The sequence below is a fragment of the Octopus sinensis genome, linkage group LG18 (genome assembly GCF_006345805.1).
Source record: "Octopus sinensis linkage group LG18, ASM634580v1, whole genome shotgun sequence".
NCBI lineage: Eukaryota > Metazoa > Mollusca > Cephalopoda > Octopoda > Octopodidae > Octopus > Octopus sinensis.
The window spans coordinates 2397641-2419831 of NC_043014.1; the positions used below are offsets into that span (position 1 = coordinate 2397641).

A 22191-nucleotide genomic window follows, 5' to 3' on the forward strand; every position below is an offset into this window, starting at 1 on the left:
GAACTCGGAAGGTTGGGCCTCCAACCAGGCCATTTGCGATACCCTTAAAACCAGCAACTTTTCCCGCATCCCCTCATACATGCGCATACACACACACACACCACACACACACACACATGTATATGTGTGTGTGTGTGTTAAATACCAGTTTTCTGCTGGGGGTTTATTTCAATCAACTACACTGTTCCCCTCTCCCTTTGCTATATGTGGCCTTAGCTAATGTGAAAAATCATCATCATCATCATCAATGTCATTGTTATTTTAAAGGCAGCGAGCTGGCACAATTGTTAGCAAGCCAGACAAAATGTTCTACAACATTCTGGCTTTTTTATGTTCTGGGTTCAAATCCTTGGTCTTACCTTTCATCTGTTTTTTTTCTTTTTTTTTTTTTTGCTTTTTGCTAGTTGATGAAATAAGTACCAGCTTAGCACTGGGGTCGATGTAAGCAACTTATTCCTTTCCCACCAAAATTTCAGGTCTTGTGCCTAAAGTAGAAAGGATCATCATCGTCATCATCATCATCATCATCATAAACATCATCATAAGGCAGTGGGCTGGCAGAATCGTTAGCAGACCAGGCAAAAATGCTTAGCACCATTTCATCCTGAGTTCAGATTCCGCTAAGGTTGACTTTGCTTTTCATCCTTTCGAGTTTGATAAAATAAGTACCAGTTAAACACTGGGGTTGATCTTATCGACTCGTCCCCTCCCCCAAAAATGCTGCCCTTGTGGCAAAATTTGAAATGCATTATTATTATTATTATTAATATTTCGTCTGTCGCTACATTCTGGGTTCAAATTCTGCTGAGGTCGTCTTTGCCTTTCACCCTATCAGGGTTGATAAATTAAGTACCAGTGAGACACTCGGGGTCAGTTTAATCAACTCATCCCCTCCTCCAAAATGGCTGCCCTTGTGGCAAAATTTGAAGCCATTATTATTGTTGTTGTTGTTGTTAATTTAACGTCTGTGGAAAGTTATTGCTTGGATCAATCCGAGTGGCATAGAATTTGTTGTATTGCATCAAAGCAATTTGTGTTTGGGTGCAACACAGAGCCAGAAAAGAATTCTATCCTGCAACCAAAAGACACATTTGTCCACATTAGACAAAATCAGAACCATCGGTGTCCCCATTGTTACTTCTTAACAAAATCCATTCTTGGACTCAAATTACGTTCACGCATCCATCACAAACACATGCAGCTTCTTGTATTTTTTTTTTTTTTTTTCTGTTTGTTTCCAAATTCTTTCCTTGAAACACCCAAATGTCAAAATCGACAGGAGTGACCGTCATTTCTTCACAATTGATTTTTGTTAAATATTTCAATCAACACAATGTTGAAACAACAACAATGATGATGATGAGGATGAGGATGGAAACAATGATGATAATAATACAAGTATACACATGGAATTGTAATGTTTTAGTAACGTTAACGACTTGTTAAGTTAATGGTGGGTTTTTTTTTTAACGATGTGTGTCTGTAACGATGTTGTTTTTACCATTAACACCTTGTTCTAAGTTGGCTGGTAAGGACCAAAAGCAAGCTGTGTAAAGGGGCCACAGTATAAAGGCTGTACAGAAATAAGACAAGGGATTAACTGACCATTGTAGTCGAGTCGGGCCCCAGCGCCTACATTTCATAGAGTTGTAGTATATTTTTGTTATCCTGACCAAACAGACTTATGATTAATACCATTCCAGCTGTGACCATCCTGCCTTTTATTCAGTGCTTCTGAGAATACACTTTCTCATGTGCCCCCTCCTGTTTTAAAATGATAGGATGTGATTTGAGAGAGATTTAGCTACTGTATCTAGCAGAGTCCTGCTAATGCACACACGTTCCCTCCTTATGAAAACCATTTGGCAGCATTGTCTGTGTGTGGCTTTATTATGTAAATTACAGTCACCACTCATTAGTGGCACCCTAGGTCTCCTGTCTATATATATGTGTGTGTATATTATGTATATATATATATGTATGTGTATATATATATATATATATATATATGTAAAATTGCCTGTTAAAGGGTAATTTTCTATTTTGAAATAAATACGTATATATATATATATATATATATATATATACGTATTTCAAAATAGAAAATTACCCTTTAACAGGCAATTTTACATGCTAGAAATAGCAGCCAACACGGCCAAAAAACCACAATTTTGAAGTAAATATATATATATATACACACACACACACACACATATACATATATATATATTATGTATGTATATGTGTGTGTGTGTGTATTACTACACAGCCACACCTGTACTATAGAAATTATTGTGAAAACTTTTCACATTGACTGACCTTCAAAAGTTTTGCATTGTCAAAAAGACAAAAAGGAAAAAAACTGCCTTGTTGTTGATGTGAATTTTATCTCTAAGTTTCTCACTGACCTTTGATCAGTTCCCGGCATAACTGCATGGTTAAGTAGTTTGCTATGTGAATTTGGGGTTTGGCCGTTCTGCATGTCATCTTGTTAAATGTCTTCTGCTCTAGCTTCTTGGTGATCTATGCAGGTACCTACCTTATATGTATGTATGTATGTGTGTGTGTGTGTGTGAATGTGAATGTGTTTATATTCCATGCTGTCACCATTGAAGAGAAGTGGTGCTGATGGTAGCATTCATTTGTCCGTTGAAAGGAATATAAAGATATCCTTTACCTGGAAAAGGATAAATGAATGTTGGCAACAGGGAGAGTATCCAGCCGTAAAACCTTAACTCAACTCTTCCATCCATAGGCGCAGGAGTGGCTGTGTGGTAAGTAGCTTGCTAACCAACCACATGGTTCCGGGTTCAGTCCCACTGCGTGGCATGTTGGGCAAGTGTCTTCTGCTATAGCTCCGGGCCGACCAATGCCTTGTGAGTGGATTTGGTAGACGGAAACTGAAAGAAGCCTGTCGTGTGTGTGTGTGTGTATGTATGTATGTGTGTGTATGTGTTTGTGTGTCTGTGTTTGTCCCCCTAGCATTGATTGACAACCGATGCTGGTGTGTTTACGTCCCCGTCACTTAGTGGTTCGGCAAAAGAGGACCGATAGAATAAGTACTGGGCTTATAAAAGAATAAGTCCTGGGGTCGATTTGCTCGACTAAAGGTGGTGCTCCAGCATGGCCACAGTCAAATGACTGAAACAAGTAAAAGAGTATCTAAACCTACATTAGAATGAAAAAAATGTATGTGCCATGATGAGAGATGAGGTTCTTGTGCCTGGTTTGATCTTCTACCTTTGTCTATTCAAGGTGATCAGTTCAGTTTTGTTTATGTTTTAACCCTCTTTAATTGTCCGAGTCTTGTAGGCTGCTTTGCAACCTCACAGATGCAGGTACCAAAAAATAAAAAAGAGACCCCTGTACACTTAGTCAAGTGATTGGAATTAGGGTGAGCATCCAGCCATGGGGATCTTGCCAAAGCAGACATTGCGGCACGAAGCGGCCCTTGGACCGATCTGATGCTGTCAAACCATTCAACCCATCCCATTGTGGAACGTGGCTGTTAAATGATGATGATGATGATTTTCTCTGTGAATTATATTAATGGTACAGGTGTTTGTGGAATATTCAGCTACTTACTTTATTATATCAATCATCAGGAAATTCAATTTATTGATATTCGTTTGTTGAAATCATCAAGATTCCACTTATAATTAGTGGTTACTGCATTTCTTGTCTCGTTAATTTTCCATGTCCAAAAATACATATTTTGCCAAATTTTTGTGCCTTAACTTTAAAAAAAAAAAGAAAAATTCCTTTGCAATGGACCAAGTGTATAAACAAAGTAAGACTCTGGTGTCTTCTCTATTTTTATTGCATACAACCAGTAACCATTCTTCTATTCCTGGTTGATCATCAACTTCTCCAAGATGCTTCTCTGCAACTCTTCTTGGTGGAATACACTAGGAAACAAAACCTCAGCTTGACCAATGAACAAAACCACCAAACAATAGGACATGTGTTTATTTTGGTTTAACAGGGATTTTGTAATCTTGTGTGTTTCAGGCAAGAAATATATTTCTCTTGAGGCCGTTTCATTTTTGCTACCGTTAATAATGTCCCTGGTTAAGGTAGCACTATCACAACATTGTACTTCAGTTTTCTCTTACATTGACTTAATGTATTCAATATTTTGAAATTTCGCTGATCCTTGGGAACATACACACACACACACTCAATTATATATATTTTATATATATATATATATATATATATATATATAATGTAATTATATTCTATATGTAAATATTTACACACACACTCATGTATAGAGAGAGTGGAAGAGAAAATTAGATAGATGGATTGACAGATAGAGAGATAGATAGAGTGATAGGTAGATAGATAAAAGCATCGTCACACATTACACATCTTGTATATTTTAGACCACCAATTCCGAACCCATTGTCGTCATGCCAATATTTCTTTTAACTATTTAAATAAAAAATTTTTTTAAATTACCCAAAAATATATTCCAACGAGGAACACTTAACATTTCCTAGTTTTCTTGGGAAAATATATTTTTTTGTTTGCCACAAACGTTATGTTGTGTCCTTAATACCTTTTCGCATACGTATCCATGAACATTTTTTCATTTTATCAGAAGTTTCAATGTAAGCAATTTTGTCTTTGCGATTTCCTTGACCTTCCTCACGAATGTGCCACAAACCCATTGCATGGGACCAGCTGGTTGAGGTGAATTTAAGGACCACTGATGCCCCTGTCACAGTTCTTCTTGATGTAGAAATAGCTGAAAGACTGCATATATTTACATTTGCCAACTGTATGTATTTACTAATATATATAAACATATATACATTCATACATATATACACACATACATATTTATATATACATATATGTATACATATATATCTATATATATATATATATATATAAACACAACATATATGTGTATATACATGCACATACACAAATGCATAAACGTTTATGTATGTATATGTGCATACATGTGTGTGTGTGTGTTAATACTATATATGCATACGGAAGTTATGTGTTGGGTATAAATACATGTGTATGTGTATTTATATAAATGTATACATGTATATATATCTGTACACTTATACACATGTATTCATACATGTATACGTGTGTGTATATATATGTGTGTATTTATGTAAATGTATACGTGTATATATATATATATATATATATATATTTTTATATAAATGTATACATGTATATATATATATATATATATATATATATATATATCTGTACACTTATACACATGTATTCATACATATATACGTGTATGTGTGCATAGACACATACATGTGTGTGTGTACACACACACACACGTATGTGTCTATGCATTAAGTCCCTATTTGCTATTTACAATATAGTTCATTATTTATTACTAAACGTGAGATGGTTTTTAGGTAGCTTGGAATGGAGCGGGGGGTGGGGCAACACAGGTCTGGTTTCATTTTTGTAAATATCCAAATGGCACAACATATTGTATGTTTGACCATTCTTCATCTAAATATCTTGTACATACCATATATATTATACACACACACACACACACACATATATACACACATCTAAAAAAATATATATATAATATATATAGCGCTGCTGATATATATATACCTTTTTTTTTTGTTTATTGTTATAGTTTGATATTTTTAATTTTTCTATTTTGCTTCCGCAGTTTTACATTAGAAAATTTCTAGAAAAATCCTTGCCATCATTCTTTGTCTACCTTTTACCGTTTTGTTGTTTCCCAGGGGTCTTCTGCGACACTGCTGTCCACCTGGCAAAGAAATCATTTGTTGAGCTTTTGTTTTATGTTTTTTTTTATCATTTCTATTTCTTTTTTAAAGTTTAAAGAAAATACTTGACTCTTATCCCGATGTAGGTCATATTCAGAGAGTCTTTTATGTTGGGTTTTTTTTTTTTTTGACGGGGTGTTATATAAATATGTAACTGGACATGAGCAATGTCCCGTGAAAACAAGGCGCAGGAGTGGCTGTGTGGTAAGTAGCTTGTTTACCAACCACATGGTTCCGGGTTCAGTCCCACTGCGTGGCACCTTGGGCAAGTGTCTTCTACTATAGCCTCGGGCCGACCAAAGCCTTGTGAGTGGATTTGGTAGACGGAAACTAAAAGAAGCCTGTCGTATATATGTATATATATATATATATATATATATATATATATGCGTGTGTCTGTGTTTGTCCCCCTAGCATTGCTTGACAACCGATGCTGGTGTGTTTACGTCCCCGTTACTTAGCGGTTCGGCAAAAGAGACCGATAGAATAAGTACTGGGCTTACAAAAGAATAAGTCCCGGGGTCGATTTGCTCGACTAAAGGCAGTGCTCCAGCATGGCCGCAGTCAAATGACTGAAACAAGTAAAAGAGTAAAGAGAGAGTTGATGTTCTCTCTGTACATTGACCAGTCTGTCTGTGTGTGTGTTTGTCTTGTTATAGATTAAACTATAAAAAAAAAAAAATCCATCCCAAACCCTCGTTTTTTTCAGGAAAACTGCAGCACTTCTAAAATTTGCTAATTCTTCATTTTCCTCAAATTCTTAAACAAAGTTGTTTCTCATTACTTCTAATCGTCTTTACACCAATGGCAATTATTTCATAATTGTGACTTCTAAACTGAAATACAATTTTGATAATTGCAATTTCTATATTTTTCTTCATTTTCCAATGGAAAATTTTTACAAATTGCCTAAAATTATATTTTTTAAATAATTTCACAGTTCGAAAATTGTGAATTTTGAAAACTTAAATTCCTTTTATTTTCCTAGTTTTCAATGAAAGAATTTTAAAACTGACCAACTTCGAGATGTTGTGGTGGTAATTACTTTTCTTTTTTTTTTTTCTTCATTTGCTGAGTCTGGAAGGGGCACAGCCCTTAGCCCTTGCAGCCCCTTCTGTTTAAAATGTTGCATGTCAATAGCAGCAGGGAAGAGAGACCAATATTTAGATAAGGTGGGGAGGTGGACTTTGTGGTTAGCACAAGGAAGGGGGTGGGGGTGGACATAACAAGGGTGTTGAGGGGTGGAGATGTGAATGGATTAGAAGTACCCAAGTGGGGGAAAATATGAGGCCAGTCAGCTCTAAGGAACAGATGCTTGTGATAGAAAAGAGAGAGTAAAGAGGCAGTATGGCTGTTGACCAGAGGCTGGAGTGTGTCCAGTTAGTGATGAATGCCAATCAGCTGAGCGACCCTTCGCTAAATGCTGTGCAAGATGTGTGTGTGTGTGTGTGTGTATAGCAACAGGCCTATTCCAGTTGTGAGATCAGTGCTTCAGCTGCTGGGGACCGAAATACAAGGGGTCCAATTTGTTTAGAAATACCATCATCAATTTAGCATCAGTTTTTTTTTTCCATGTTTGTATGGATCAGACTGAGTTCCTTGAAGCAGATTTCCCAAAGCACAGATGCCCTTCCTCGTTTCCAAACAAGGTAAAATCCCCCCATCCATGGCCAGATATATTTTTCACAGAAGACTGGAAATAAATGATACTAAAGTAAGTGCTTTTATCAGAAACGCAGCCTCGCCTGGCCCCCGTGCCGGTGGCACGTAAAAAGCACCATCCGTTCGTGGCCGTTTGCCAGCCTTGTCTGGCACCTGTGCTGGTGGCACGTAAAAAGCACCCACAACACTCTCATAGTGGTTGGCATTAGGAAGGGCATCCAGCTGTAGAAACATTGCCAGATCAGACTGGGCCTGGCGCAGCCTTCTGGCTTCCCAGATCCCCGGTCGAACCGTCCAACCCATGCCAGCATGGAAAGCAGACGCTAAACGATGATGATGATGATGTTGATGTTCTTCATTGTTATTAACAAACCTTGAAGAAAGTAATAACCACCACAACTTCTCGTTTATTTACCTTTGCATGTATAAAAACCTTTATTTTTTTTTTCCTTTTATCTCCTGTGATTGGCAGTTTTGCTTACAAACTTCTTGTGTGTCATATTCTTCTCACTGTGTTGTGTGTGAGAAAAAAAAAAAACCAGGCTTATTTCATTCGTAGACTCATTTAGATTCGTTACAGCAGGTTTATTTGTCACTTCTTAAAAACTAAATCCGTCTCGCCATATTACTATTTATTAATTATTAATTAAAGAGGCAGTGAGCTGGCAGAATCATTAGCAAACCAAACGAAAATACTTAACAACATTTCTTCTGGCTTCATACATTCTGAGTTCAATTTCTGCCAAGGTCAACTTTGCCTTCCATTCTCTCAGAGTTGAGGAAATATGTACCAGTTGAATACTGGGGTCAATATAACCAATTAGTCCCCCCCTCTCACAAAATTCCAGACTTTGTACCTCGAGAAGAAAAATCATTGTTAAAGATGCCAAGCTGGCAGAATTGAACAACAATGCTTACCAAAAGTTCTTTTGGCTCTTTATGTTCTGAGTTCAAATTCCACTGAGGTCGGCTTTGCCTTTCGTCCTTTCTGGGTCGATAAAATAAAGCAATGAAGATCATGTGACCAACTAATCCCACTCGCCCTAAAATTGCTGACCTTGAGCCAAAGTTATAAAGAATTGTTATTTAATAGGATTACAAACAGTTTCTTACATCAGCAAAGAAGGAAAAGGATTATTCTGTGTATATATGTATGTATATGTATGTATATATACATATATGTATACACACTTTTTGAATTCTGTGACAGTATCACAAAAGTAAAAGTGTGTGAGATAATTAACTTTCAGAGAGACTATTTTAAGAACAAACTCACACATCTGGAACACATCAAAGTTGAATCTAGCTGTGAGCGATGGGGGAGCGAGACAATAGCAGCAGTTAATTTAATGCTGGTAGTGTCACACATTTTTAATACACAGTGTATGTGTATATATATATATACACACACACACACACATATATATATATATATAGTTAAACAATGACGATAGTGGGTGTAATATTGAGAAGGCTTCATGCGTGTACTCAAATGTATAAATTAAAAACAAACAAGTGTGTGTGTATGTAAGTATATATATGTGTGTATTTTATATATATATACACACACACACACACAAAGGGGTGTTGAAAAGTTCCTGGCTTTAAGTGTGTCGCAAATGGCCTGGTTGGAGGCCCAACCTTCCGCGTTCTTTTACAGGGCTTAGAAAGCCTGAAGGGCCACTGCAATAAGTGTGTGAATCTGAGAAGGGGAATATGTTGAATGAAACCTTAACTCCTGCATTTTATTGGAAACCAGGAACTTTTTAGCACCACCCCTCACATGTCTGTGTGTGTGTTAGGCAACTTGGCTCTTCAACTTAACGTTCAATAATAATAATAATCCTTTCTACTGTTGGCACAGAGCTGAGATTGTGTGAGGAATCAAGGGTTAGTCAATTACATCAACCCCAGTAACTTGGCTGGGACTTTATTTTATTGATCCTGGAAGGATAAAAGCAAAAGGCTACTTCGGTGGGGGTTTGAACTCAGAATGTAAAGAGCTGTAAATAAAAACCACCAGGCACTTTGTCCCATACTGTAATGGTTCTGCCAGTCAACTGCCCTTCAAATAATAATAATCCAGGGACTGGTTCTGCTCACTTGGTGAAAATTATTATTATGAACATTAATTATTCAAGAAAAAAAGTAGTTTTATTTAGGAAGGGACTAATAATTCCAAGTGTACGAATCGAAGGGTCTTTTGTTCAAAGACTTGCAGTATAATTATAAACATATAAAGCCTGTGTATATATATATATAAGCTTTTCTTGCCAAATGCCATAGGGCAGAGACACATAACTTTTGGTAAGCTGAATCAAGTCTTCAACTTACAGTTCTTGCTTTGAGTTTGTTTGTCTTAAATGGTTTTTGGTAAAGGCATGAACATCATTACATCCCATTTCTCTCATGCCTATGTAAAAGTTTAAAAATTCAAAAGCAAATAATAATTACATTATTATTTTTCGGGGACCAAAATTCTATTTGAGAATTGTATAAATTGTTTGATGTTGAACTTACATTTTGGAATTTTAGCAGAACTTTGCAGGTTGTTTTTTTTGTGTGAGTGTGTGGTGTGACAACCCAACTGTGACAACATACCATATTTTCCAACTTACAAGTCAAAGTTTTCAGACCAAAAAAATTAAATTTTTTTAAAAAGGTCAACTAGACAACTTTGGAGGACCAATAATTCCCAAGAAAACTAGTGAAGATGTTTGAACGTGTATGCTCTGTTACTTCAACTTGTATTTTGGAAAATATGGTAGAATTACTGAGAAACGTGTCAAAGGAGAACGGGAACAACAGATTTTATCTTTAAGCAAAGAAGCCCTTAAATTTAAAGAACCATTTTGATCATATCAATAAATGTTTTTTACCAAATTTTGACAATCTGTGATGCATATCAAGTAAATAACATAACATAAACCAAATATATTGCCTTAAAGAAAAATTTGTATTTAGAAAGAGGGGGGCAGTAAAACAAAAAAAAAACAATTGCATTTGTTTAAAAAAAAAGAAAATTGCCTTTTCCAACAGCAATTTTTGTAATTCTATGTTGTGACTTTTTTGTAGAGTATTTTAATTTCTTTTTTTTATCCGTTCTGTTTTTAGTTCAACAAATTGTATCCTAACTGCTGTATAAACCTGTTTTTGTTGGGTTTTATTGTTTGTTTTTTTTTTGTACCATTTTTATTTACTTTGGTCTAACCCTTTAGCATTCAGATTCCTCTGTCAAGTGGAATGCTTCAAGAATAAGACATTCAGGCACTTTCCAGCAGCTTGAAGATTTCAATGATGTAATTGTGTTTATTTTCCTTTTTACAATGGCATTGTCAGGTAAGTATAAGAGGCCAGATATGGCCAGTTTAAATGCTAAAGTGTTAAATATCAACTTCAGAAGCTTTGTTTACAATTTTGTGAACAACATCAAAATTTTTTTTTAAACCGTTGGTGCCCCAGCATGGCCGCGGCCTTCGGGCTAAAACATTTTTAAGGATTAGCACTTTTTTTTTTTTTTTTTGGCTAATGCTTCACAAATAACATTGCTTCTTTAGTAAATCCTTCCTAAATATAATTAATTAGCCGTCCTTCATTCCAGATTGTAGAAAAGATTTTTGTTTGTTTCAAAAACATACTTTTGCGTTTATTTTTCTTTATACAAATTTTTTTTATATTCAAAATTTTTATTAAATAAAATAAATATATCTATATATATTGTTTCTTTTATTTTTCGTTCAGGATTTTACATATTTATTTATATTAACCCATTCTTGCTGAAATTTTTCTTGTGAATGAAATTGCCTGAAAATTCGCAGATATTCTTATTTTGACCGAAATAGCAACTAAAAAAAATTTTGTTGAAATCCGTTTGATACGGACTGCATACGCGTTAAGAACATGTTTCATTCTTTGATACAGATCATACACAAATTGTCAGTTTAAACCCGTAATTCCCAATGTGGGGCATGGTAATATTTTAGTAGGGTTATGTTGAATCTATACCTTTTGTACACAATGTTTACTATACCTATAAGAGAAAGGGGGCAATTCGAGAATGAGTTATTAAAAAAAAAAATTCTTTACATCCCCCTTCTGTAGACAATTTTATCAACTTTTGACACTTTAGAGACAACAGTTCATTTCCATCATATTCATAAGATTTGATGTCTCTAAAGTGTCAAAAAATAATTTTGACACTTTAGAGACAACAACACCAGGTTGTAAGATTATTTCCTTCGATTTAGTGGAGAAAATGAAAACAAATATGGACAACTTGTTCAGAAACACCTGCAAGTGAGGAAACAGTTCTCAAAGATAGCCCCCCCCCCCCCATTGTTTTTCTCCAAAATTTCTATGTCCTCGGAATCTACATAGTCGGAGGTATATTTGTAGAGAATTTCATTAAAAAATATCCGTTTTCTTGAATGTTAAGACGAATTGAAGTGGACTCTGGTGAAATTTCCAAAATCCCACCCCACCAAATTTTGTATATTTGGAATCTATGTGATATAAAACATGTTCTGTCTTCCTCTTGTTTTATATATATATATATATATATAAAAGTACAATTTATTCACAATCAGAGTTGTTTGAAAAGTGAGGTACGACTGTATATATACGGCCCAGTGGTTAGGGCAGCGGACTCGCAGTCATAGGATCGCAGTTTCGATTCCCAGACTGGGCGTTGTGAGTGTTTATTGAGCGAAAACACCCAAAGCTCCACGAGGCTCCGGCAGGGGGTGGTGATCCCTGCTGTACTCTTTCACCACTCTTTCTTCTGTTGGCCTGCTCGCTTAGCCAGCAGGGTGGCGTCATTAGAAGTCTAAAACAATGCGAACCGCATTGTGACCAGCGATGTGTAACTACATCTGATGGACTGGTTGGTCATGTGATATATATATATATAATAATTATGTAAATGATGATGATATATATATATAAGGATAAGAATATCCTGGGGTCTGTGAGGAAAACTCATTTAAATAAAAGGGGCCGTTGGTAGTGAAAAGGTTGGGAACCAGTGTTGTAGGCAACCTCACTAGCGTTGGTAGCATGAAAAAAAGCAGCCGTTTACATGTAAAGTGGTTGGTGTTGGGAGAAGGGCATTTGGCTGTTCTTGGCAATTGTTGCAGTCTGTGCTACAATGGAAAATGGATGTGCCACAGTCTGGCACCCCTGACCAAGTGTATTCTATTCAAGTCCCAGGCCAAAGAATGGATTTGGTAGACAGAAACTGGAAGAAGACCATTGTGTGTTTGTGTTTGATCCCAGCTACCACTTTGCAACCAGTGTTGGTTTGTTTACGTCCCGATAACTTAGTGGAGTGTCAAAAAGAGGCTGATTGAATTATTATCAGGTTTAGAAATAAGTACTGGGGTCAGTTTATTTGACCAAACCATTCGAGGTAATGCTCCAGCATTGCCACAGTCCAATGCACATATTTGGAAACAGCCGGAAGTGATCTGTGAAGTTTACACTGCTGTTGGTTGGTGGTCAATACCGTGATCTTCACTGTGTCCGCAGGGGGAGGTGGGGTGGATGGATGGGGTGCACATCTGTTGATGGTGTGGTACAAGTAAAACCATACAAAAATCATGTCTCTTTCCACCATCGCCCACAAAATCAGCTTTAGTCTCAGGCTTTTGCTGACCACACCCCTTGAAATCTTCAAAGCCACAGTCGAACCAATTCTACTATATGGCTCAGAAACCTGGACGTTATCAAAGAAGCTTGACAGGCGGTTGGATGGAACCTACACTCGCCTCCTTATGAGAGCTCAAAATCTCTCATGGAAGCGCCATCCAACCAAAATGCAAATATATGGGAAACTACCACCTGTGTCATCTCTTGTGAAAGGTAGGAGAGTCCAGTTTGCTGGACATTGTTGTAGAGCTGAAAAAGAGGTAATTTCTACTCTTCTCCTCTGGAAGCCATCTACTCGCAATACCAGAGGGCGCACACTCTCCTACTCTGATGTAATCTCCAGGGATACAGGCATCCAGCAACAGGACCTCCGCAATGCCATGATGGACCGTGAAGTCTGGCGTAGCATGGTAAATTCCATTGTCTCGACCACGGTCGAACAATGATGATGATGATGATGATGATAGGAAGAAAATCGATTTCCTTGAAGCATGAAGAATGAGGTATCTTGATCTTGCTCTGGAAGTTTCACAAACTGTCGTATATACAATATGCTATTTTTTTTTTTATTTTATCTAGTTTCAGCTCACGAGCTGTGGCCATGCTGGGGCACCGCCATTTAGTATCTGATGAAATAATGACAAACAGATGCCATCAATGTAGGCCCTCAGATCAATATTAAGTAAATATGCAGTCCATTTTGAGTAAAGAGTACAACTCAGCTTAAAGTACAGGCATGATGAGTACAGATTATTTATTGATGTACAAAAAAGTACCAAAAATACACCCCCCCTCCAAAATATTTGTATCTCACAAAAAAGGGAATTGTTACACACACACACACACACACACATGCACACACATAGTATTAATAAATAAATGGAATGAAACACAAAAAACCAGAGATGTTTGAAGGATCAATCAGATTTCCTTGATTTGAATCTTCGTTTACTTGGATTATTTTCAGGAGCTAATAAAGTTTCTGTGATAACAGGATTGCTTGGTTCTGCTGTCACTTGGGAGACGAGGTTCCTAGCTTGGTTTATTATGTCTATAAAAGATATCTGTGAAATAGAGAGAGAGTGAGAGTAAAATAGAGTTTTCAACATTGGTGTCTCACAAATAACTAAAGCAGAAAAACGGTGATTCCTTCACCCATTCTCAAAAGATTTTTGTCTGGCTGGTTACTTAGTGAACCTGTCAGTGCAGGTGCCACTTAAAAAACATCCAGTTCACACTGTAAAGTGGATGGCGTTTGGAAGGGCGTCCAGCTGTAAAAACCTTGCCAACAAAAGTAATACCAGCTTGACAAAGCTTTGCACACACCAGCAAATTTGTTATTTGCAGTGTAAATACAAGAACAGCAGTTCTTAGTGAGCCTTAAATGATGGATTCAGTGTCCGTAACTGATTAAGCATAACAAAGCAGAAATGTGTGACCTTACAGTCGGATAACATTATTTATTGTCCAGCCCTGGAATGTTCTTTGACACACATAGGGTTAGGGTTAGGGTTAGGGGTTAGGGTTAGGATTAGGGTTAGGGGTTAGGGTTGGGGTTGGGGTTAGGGTTAGGGGTTAGGGTTATAGTCTTATGAGGAAAATTTCTCTTCTGAGACAATTACCACAGAAGTCGTTCCATGTACACAAACATTAACTATAATTGCACTCATCTATATTTTAATCATAGTGAGCCTTTAAATATTTAGAGTAAGTGCAGACGGGGTTGGTGGGTATTAGGGGTGGGGGAGGATGTTTCCTTTTAAAATTTCACTGGCTTCAATCCTTGACACCACCTTCTAAGGTGTGGTCAGGATTCAGAACAGAAAGGGGACGATAACGAAATACAAGACATTATGTCAATTCTATCAAAACAAAAAAGAATGGTTAGATTCATTTAGCTTACCTTGCTTAAATTATGTCGGAATTTATAGGCCATATATATGGCACCGAGGACCAACAGAGCGAATGGTAACAGCAAGAAAGAGGTCTGGTTAAGATCTTGGTCCAAGAGACGGCGCTGACGAAAGAAATTGGTAAAAATCAACTCTTAGATGTCTAGACTGTGTAGACAGGTAAAAAAAAGGATGTGTGTGTGTGTGTGTGTGTGAGTCCTGAGGTCTCAATGTGTTTATATGAGTATCACGTAAAAAGCACCATCCGTTCGTGGCCGTTGCCAGCCTCGCCAGTCACCTGTGTCGGTGGCACGTAAAAAGCACCCACTACACTCTCGGAGTGGTTGGCGTTAGGAAGGGCATCCAGCCGTAGAAACACTGCCAGATCAGACTGGGCCTGATGCAGCCTTCTGGCTTCACAGACCCCGGTCGAACCGTCCAACCCATGCTAGCATGGAGAACGGACGCTAAATGATGATGATGATTTGTATGTATGTGTTTGAATGTATGTTGGTATGTGTATCTGATAGTGTGTTTATGTGTCACCCTTTTTTATTGCTCGCCTCTGTTCCCTCTTTCAAGGTCACTCATTCTTGACATCCCTCCCACTCATACCAACAAACCCCTTTACAACTACCAACCACTCCCTACCATTGCCCCACCCCTACTATTTCAGTCTCACTGCACTTGGCTATTACTTACAGGCTCTCCTCATTTACTCCTTCTAACACAGACTCCCTGCTTTCCTCCATCCTCTTTCATACTGTCACCCTAATCACCACGTCTTCCCCCATCATCCTCCCACTTCTTCCTCTTTTCACCCTGGTTCATCGTCATAATGACAATGACACTACATGACTTTACATCTATGATGCAATATCAAGTCAAGGACACACAGACACACACACATGGTTACATATATACAACAGGTTTCTTTTGGTTTCTGTCCACTAAATCCATTTATAAAAGCTTTGATCAGCCCAGGTCTGTTATTAAAGACACTGGCCCGAGATGCCACAACACTAGCCCGAGATGCCACGACACTGGCCCGAGATGTCACGACACTGGCCCGAGATACCACGACACTGGCCCGAGAAGCCACGACACTGGCCCGAGAAGCCACGACACTGGCCCGAGATGCCACGACACTGGCCCGAGATGCCACGACACTAGCCCGAGATGCCACGACACTGGCCCGAGATGCCACGACACTGGCCCGAGATGTCACGACACTAGCCCGAGATGCCACGACACTGGCCAGAGATGCCACGACACTGGCCCAAGATGCCACGACACTGGCCAAAGATGCCACGACACTAGCCCAAGATGCCACGACACTGGTCCGAAATGCCATACAGTGGGACTGAACTTGAAACCATGCAACTAGAAAGCAAACTCCTTGACCACACCATCACACGTCAAAAAGATGATGATGATACCTTTGTCCACGTTACCTGCTACTTTTCACATCCATTTGAAGTTTAGGTAACGATACAAATTGCCAAGAAATGCAGAGAAAGTTTCTTACCTTTGGTTCAAACTTGAAGGTGAAGTGTTTATACGCAGTGTCGGCCACAAAGTTGTATTCTGGGAGTTGGTAGTCATACATCGAACGAGAAAGAGAACTTTCCAGGCGTAAGTTGTACCCCTGAAATAATAATAATAATAATGGTTTCAAACTTTGCCACAAGGGTAGCAAGTTGTGGGGAGGGGATGAGCAGATTACATCGACCTCAGTGTTCAACTGGTACTTATTTCATCGACCCCGAAAGGACGAAAGGCAAAGTCGACCTTGGCAGAATTTGAACTCAGAATGCAGCGACGGACAAAATACTGCTAAGCATTTTGTCTGGTGCACTAATGATTCTGCCAGATCACTGCAACAACAACAACAATAATAATAATAATCCTTTCTACTGGAAGCAGAAGGCCTCAGATTTGGGTGAAGGGATTAAGATGATTACATCGACCTCAGAGCGTAACTGGTACTTATTTAATCAACCCCAAAAAGATGAAAAGCAAAGTTGACCTCGGTGGAATTTAATAATAATAATTATTATTATTATTATTATTATTATTATTATTAGTAGTAGTAGTAGTAGTAGTAGTAGTATTTCAAATTTTTTAGGTGAGGACGAGTCAATTACATCGACCCCAGTGCTTAACTGGTACTTAATTTATCAACCCCAAAAGGATAAAAGGCAAAGTCGACCTCAGCAGAATTTGAACTCGGAATGTAGAAATCGGACTATTTCAGTGTGAACAAACATTGACTTCATCCTGGCCCCTCCCTGCTCTTGACACCCAACAGAACATGATTGATGTGACATCTGGAGGGAGAGAGAACTGCACCAGCACCCAGCTTGTCTTTATTTTTCAGCAGAGTAGCCTGGAGTAATGTGAAATGAAGTGCCTTGCTCAACAACAGAACACACTGCTTGCTCCAAGAATTGAAACCTGTTTCATGATTGTGAGCCCAACACCCTCACCACTGGATCATGCACTTTCTAAGCACTTGACAGAGCAATAAAAAAAAATTGCTTTTCTTTCTCAAATGTTGTTCACACCTGGAATACCTTTAATTATAAATGTCCAAAAATAGGGATGACTTGAGGCTGATTAATATAATTAACCATCATAAAAGCCCCATGAGAAAACATTAAACTCGTTAAGCTTACCTTGTGGTCTGTTGGTAGAGATGGTAGGTAGAAGAAACTTGTAGCTCCCAGGGTAACACTGTAAGTTGGAGAATCTGGACTTTCATCTTTATACAAGACAACCTGGTCAAAGAGAATGGCAACAGAATGGTAAGTGAAGGACAAGAGAATGGGAAATGAATGTTAACTGAAGAGCAAGGGAATGAGAATTGAATGCCAAGAACAAGAGAATGGAAAATGAATGCAAACAGAAGGGCAAGGGAATGAGAATTGAATGCTAAGAACAAGAGAATGGAAAATGAATGCTAACTGAAGGGCAAGGGAATGAGAATTGAATGCTAAGAACAAGAGAATGGAAAATGAATGCAAACAGAAGGGCAAGGGAATGATAATTGAATGCTAAGGACAAGAGAATGGAAAATGAATGCTAACTGAAGGGCAAGGGAATGAGAATTGAATGCTAAGAACAAGAGAATGGAAAATGAATGCAAACAGAAGGGCAAGGGAATGATAATTGAATGCTAAGAACAAGAGAATGGAAAATGAATGCTAACTGAAGGGCAAGGGAATGAGAATTGAATGCTAAGAACAAGAGAATGGAAAATGAATGCTAAGGACAAGAGAATAGAAAATGAATGCAAACGGAAGAGCAAGGGAATGGCAATTGAATGCTAAGGACAAGAGAATGGGAAATGAATGCTAATTGAAGGGCAAGGGGATGCTAAGTGTTTGTCTCTTTCCCTTTCTTCTCTCTCTTTCTCACTCTCTGAAACAAATCCCCCCTCACGCCAACACTCACCTTTAAATGAGAGAGGAATTCATTAGGTGTTATCACATTTCCACTGATGTCCATCTGGTTCAACCGTCGAAATGCTATGATGTTGACATTGACCAAGTCTTCGTTCTCCACCTGTACACACAAAAACAAAACCACAAAGAGGTTCCTTTAACACAAGCTTTGGAATTAACAACTCAATAGTTTATAATCAACAGTAATTATAAAGGCCCATTGATCTAATTAACAATTTAGTTAATTGTAAATAGCTCAGCAACTTCACTTATTTTATAGCTTTAACCTGTTGCAAAGGTCAAAACACAAAAGCTGACCCAACTGATCCACACAACTCATCAACATTTAGTCTCTGTCTCCATCTATCTATCTTTCTATCTCTCTCTCATATATATGGGAAATTACCACCTGTATCATCTTTTGTGAAAGGTAGAAGAGCCCAGTTTGCTGGTCATTGTTGTAGAGCTGAAAACGAGGTAATTTCTACTCCTCTGGAAGCCATCTACTCGCGATACCAGAGGGTGTACACTCTCCTACCCTGATGTAATCTCCAGGGATACAGGCATCCAGCAACAGGACCTCCGTAATGCTATGATGGACCGTGAAGTCTGGCGTAGCATAGTAAATTCCATTGTCTCGACCATGGTTGAACAATGATGATGATCTCTCTCTCTCTCTCTCATCAGATCCATGCAATATTTATTAAACAGTCTCTCTCTCTCATTTGATCCACATCACAGAAAATAGCCTTCCTCTCATTTGATCTGCACAACACATCAGTTAAACACCCTCTTTTGTATAAAGACATTAGTTAAATATTGTTATTCCCCACCATTTGATCTTCAACTCTCTCTCTCTCTCTTCTTTGATCTACACACATATGCACAAAATCAATATCTCATCAAGGTTATGAAGCTGGGATTGTCTGTTCCCAAAACTAAATCCAGCCCTAAAATCACTCTGCAGTGAAAAATGTATTAGCATTGTGACAAGGTTAGAAACCATCATAGTTATTATTATTATTATCATCATTAAGGTGGCAAGCTGAGAGAATTGTTAGTATGCTGGGCAAAATATTTAGCAACATTTTATCCTTCTTTATGCTCTGAGTTCAAATTGTGCCAAAGTCAACTTTGCCTTTCATCCCTTTAGGGTCAATAAAATAAATACCAGATGTGTACTGGGGTCGATGTAATTGACTCATTCCCTCCCCCAAAACTGCTGCCCTTGTGGCAAAATTTGAAACCATTATTATTATTATTATTATTATTATTCTGGCCCCCGTGCCGGTGGCACATAAAAGCACCATCCATTCGTGGCTGTTTGCCAGCTCCGTCTGGCACCTGTGCGGGTGGCACGTAAAAAGCAGCCACTACACTCACGGAGTGGTTGGCGTTTAAGAAGAGCATCCAGCCGTAGAAACACTGCCAGATCAGACTGGAGCCTGGTGCAGCCTCTTGGCTTCCCAGACCCCAGTTGAACCATCCAACCCATGCTAGCATGGAAAACGGACGCTAAATGATGATGATGATGATGATGATCATTATTATTATCATTATCATTATTATTATTATAATTATTATTATTATTATCATTAATATTGTTATTATTATTGTTATTATTATTATTATTATTATTATTATTGTTATTGTTATTGTTATTATTGTATCCACATGCACACACCCTGTGACAAAATAAGGAATACCCACCGTATGTAGACTGGACTTTGGTGCTGATCTTTCCAAATGGTTATTCTCAACTTTCTTCAACTGAATCTTATAGGTGACATTTGGCTAAGCAAAGAGACAAACAGACAGACAGATAGATAAACGGTCTGTTAATTAGCAAGGTGAAACAATTCCCCACTGAATTCAGTGGTACAACTAAATAAGCAATTAGTTTTTAACTCTCCCTAATTAGAGGAGAGTTAATGAGATGTCAGATTATAACAGTTTCTTGTCAGACTGGAAGATTTCAATAAAAACACGAACCAGCAGCTAAGATTGGTTTTTGCGCAGATAAAAAAGCAGATGAAAAAGAGGAAAAAACAGGAACAAAACAAAAAGATTATTTAACAATTTTTTAATGTCTTTTTTTAACCCTTTGGCATTGAGATTTCTCTGTTAAACAAGAATGTTTATTTATTCAAACTGGTTTGAATTAATCCTGCATTATCTCACTCTGCCCATTCAAAGTACCCTGGATTCCAGAACGTCCCGCTGTGCTTGAGGAGACCTGTTGAGTCGAGTACATGAACATGAACATCGAAATAAATATCAATGGAAATAGTAGTTGTGATACCTGTGCCAGTGGCACATAAAAGGCACCATCCGAACGTGGCCGATGCCAGTGCCAACCCGACTGGCTTCTGTGCTGGTGGCACATAAAAGGCACCATCCGAACGTGGCCGATGCCAGTGCCAACCCGACTGGCTTCTGTGCCGGTAGCACATAAAAAGCACCATCCGAACGTGGCCGATGCCAGTGCCACCCTGACTGGCTTCCGTGCCGGTGGCACGTTAAAAGCTCCAACCGATTGTGGCCGATGCCAGACCCCCCCCCCGGCACCTGTGCAGGTGGCACGTAAAAAGCACCCACTACACTTGCGGAGTGGTTGGCGTTAGGAAGGGCATCCAGCTGTAGAAACTCTGCCAGATCAGACTGGAGCCTGGTGCAGCCCCTGGCTTCCCAGACCCCAGTCGAACCGTCCAACCCATGCTCGCGCGGAAAACGGACGTTAAATGATGATGATGAGTTCTCACACCAAATTACTTGCAGGACAAGTACATCGCTGAAAATAGTATAAGAACAAAGAACTACTCACTGAAAGACCTCGAATCCGGTAGGTTCCATCTTGTTCGGTTTTACTTTCTTCTTGATATTGGACAGAACCAGACACACTGACAGCTTCTACAAGAACTCCCGGTTCTGGTTCCCCGTTCAGCGAACTTACACGTCCATAGCAACTGTAACACAAGAAAGGAGAAGACATCATCATTATCCTAATAACCATTATAATAACTAAACGAGCACAATTCACCTGTGGACACTCAATCTCTCTCCTCCAAACTCGCCAGGTGAAACACCTCACTTGTCCCTGGCATTTACAGGTTTTAACACTCAGCACTTTTGAGAGAATATTCTCCACCACACCAAATCGCAACCGACCAGCAAATACATTAAGTATATGCGATTGATAATGCGCGCATGCACACATGATGTGCGTGTGTGTATGTGTGTGTATATATATTCTTTTACTTGTTTCAGTCATTTGACTGTGGCCATGCTGGAGCACTGCCATTAGTCGAAAAAAATCGACCCCAGGACTTATTCTTTGTAAGCCTAGTACTTACTCTATCAGTTTCTTTTGCTGAACCACTAAGTTACAGGGATGTGAACACACCAACATTGGTTGTCAAGCAATGGTGGGAGGGACAAACACACACACATACACTCTCGGAGTGGTTGGTGTTAAGAAGGGCATCTAGCTGTAGAAACTCTGCCAGATCAGATTGGAGTCTGGTGCAGCCATCTGGTTCGCCAGTCCTCAGTCAAATCATCCAACCCATGCTAGCATGGAAAGTGGACGTTAAACGATGATGATGACGACGGGCTTCTTTCAGTTTCCGTCTAGCAAATCCACTCACAAGGCTTTGGTCAGCACGAGGCTATAGTAGAAGACACTTGCCCAAGGTGCCACGCTGTGGGACTGAACCCAGAACCATGTTGTTGGTAAGCAAGCCA

General features: G+C 38.6%; 1 protein-coding gene across 1 annotated transcript in view; it reads right to left on the minus strand.

Annotated features, from left to right (window-relative positions):
• Nucleotides 1-13838: 13838 nt before the first annotated feature.
• LOC115221500 (nodal modulator 1) overlaps nt 13839-22191 on the minus strand; it is a 48567-nt gene continuing 40214 nt past the window's right edge. The window contains exons 25-31 of the mRNA XM_029791698.2: nt 21272-21413; nt 20158-20241; nt 18458-18568; nt 17680-17781; nt 16530-16649; nt 15013-15126; nt 13839-14173 (exon numbers count right to left, since the gene is read on the minus strand). Coding sequence (XP_029647558.1) covers nt 14027-14173; nt 15013-15126; nt 16530-16649; nt 17680-17781; nt 18458-18568; nt 20158-20241; nt 21272-21413 — 820 coding nt within the window. The 3' untranslated portion in view covers nt 13839-14026. The remainder of the gene's footprint in view (nt 14174-15012; nt 15127-16529; nt 16650-17679; nt 17782-18457; nt 18569-20157; nt 20242-21271; nt 21414-22191) is intronic.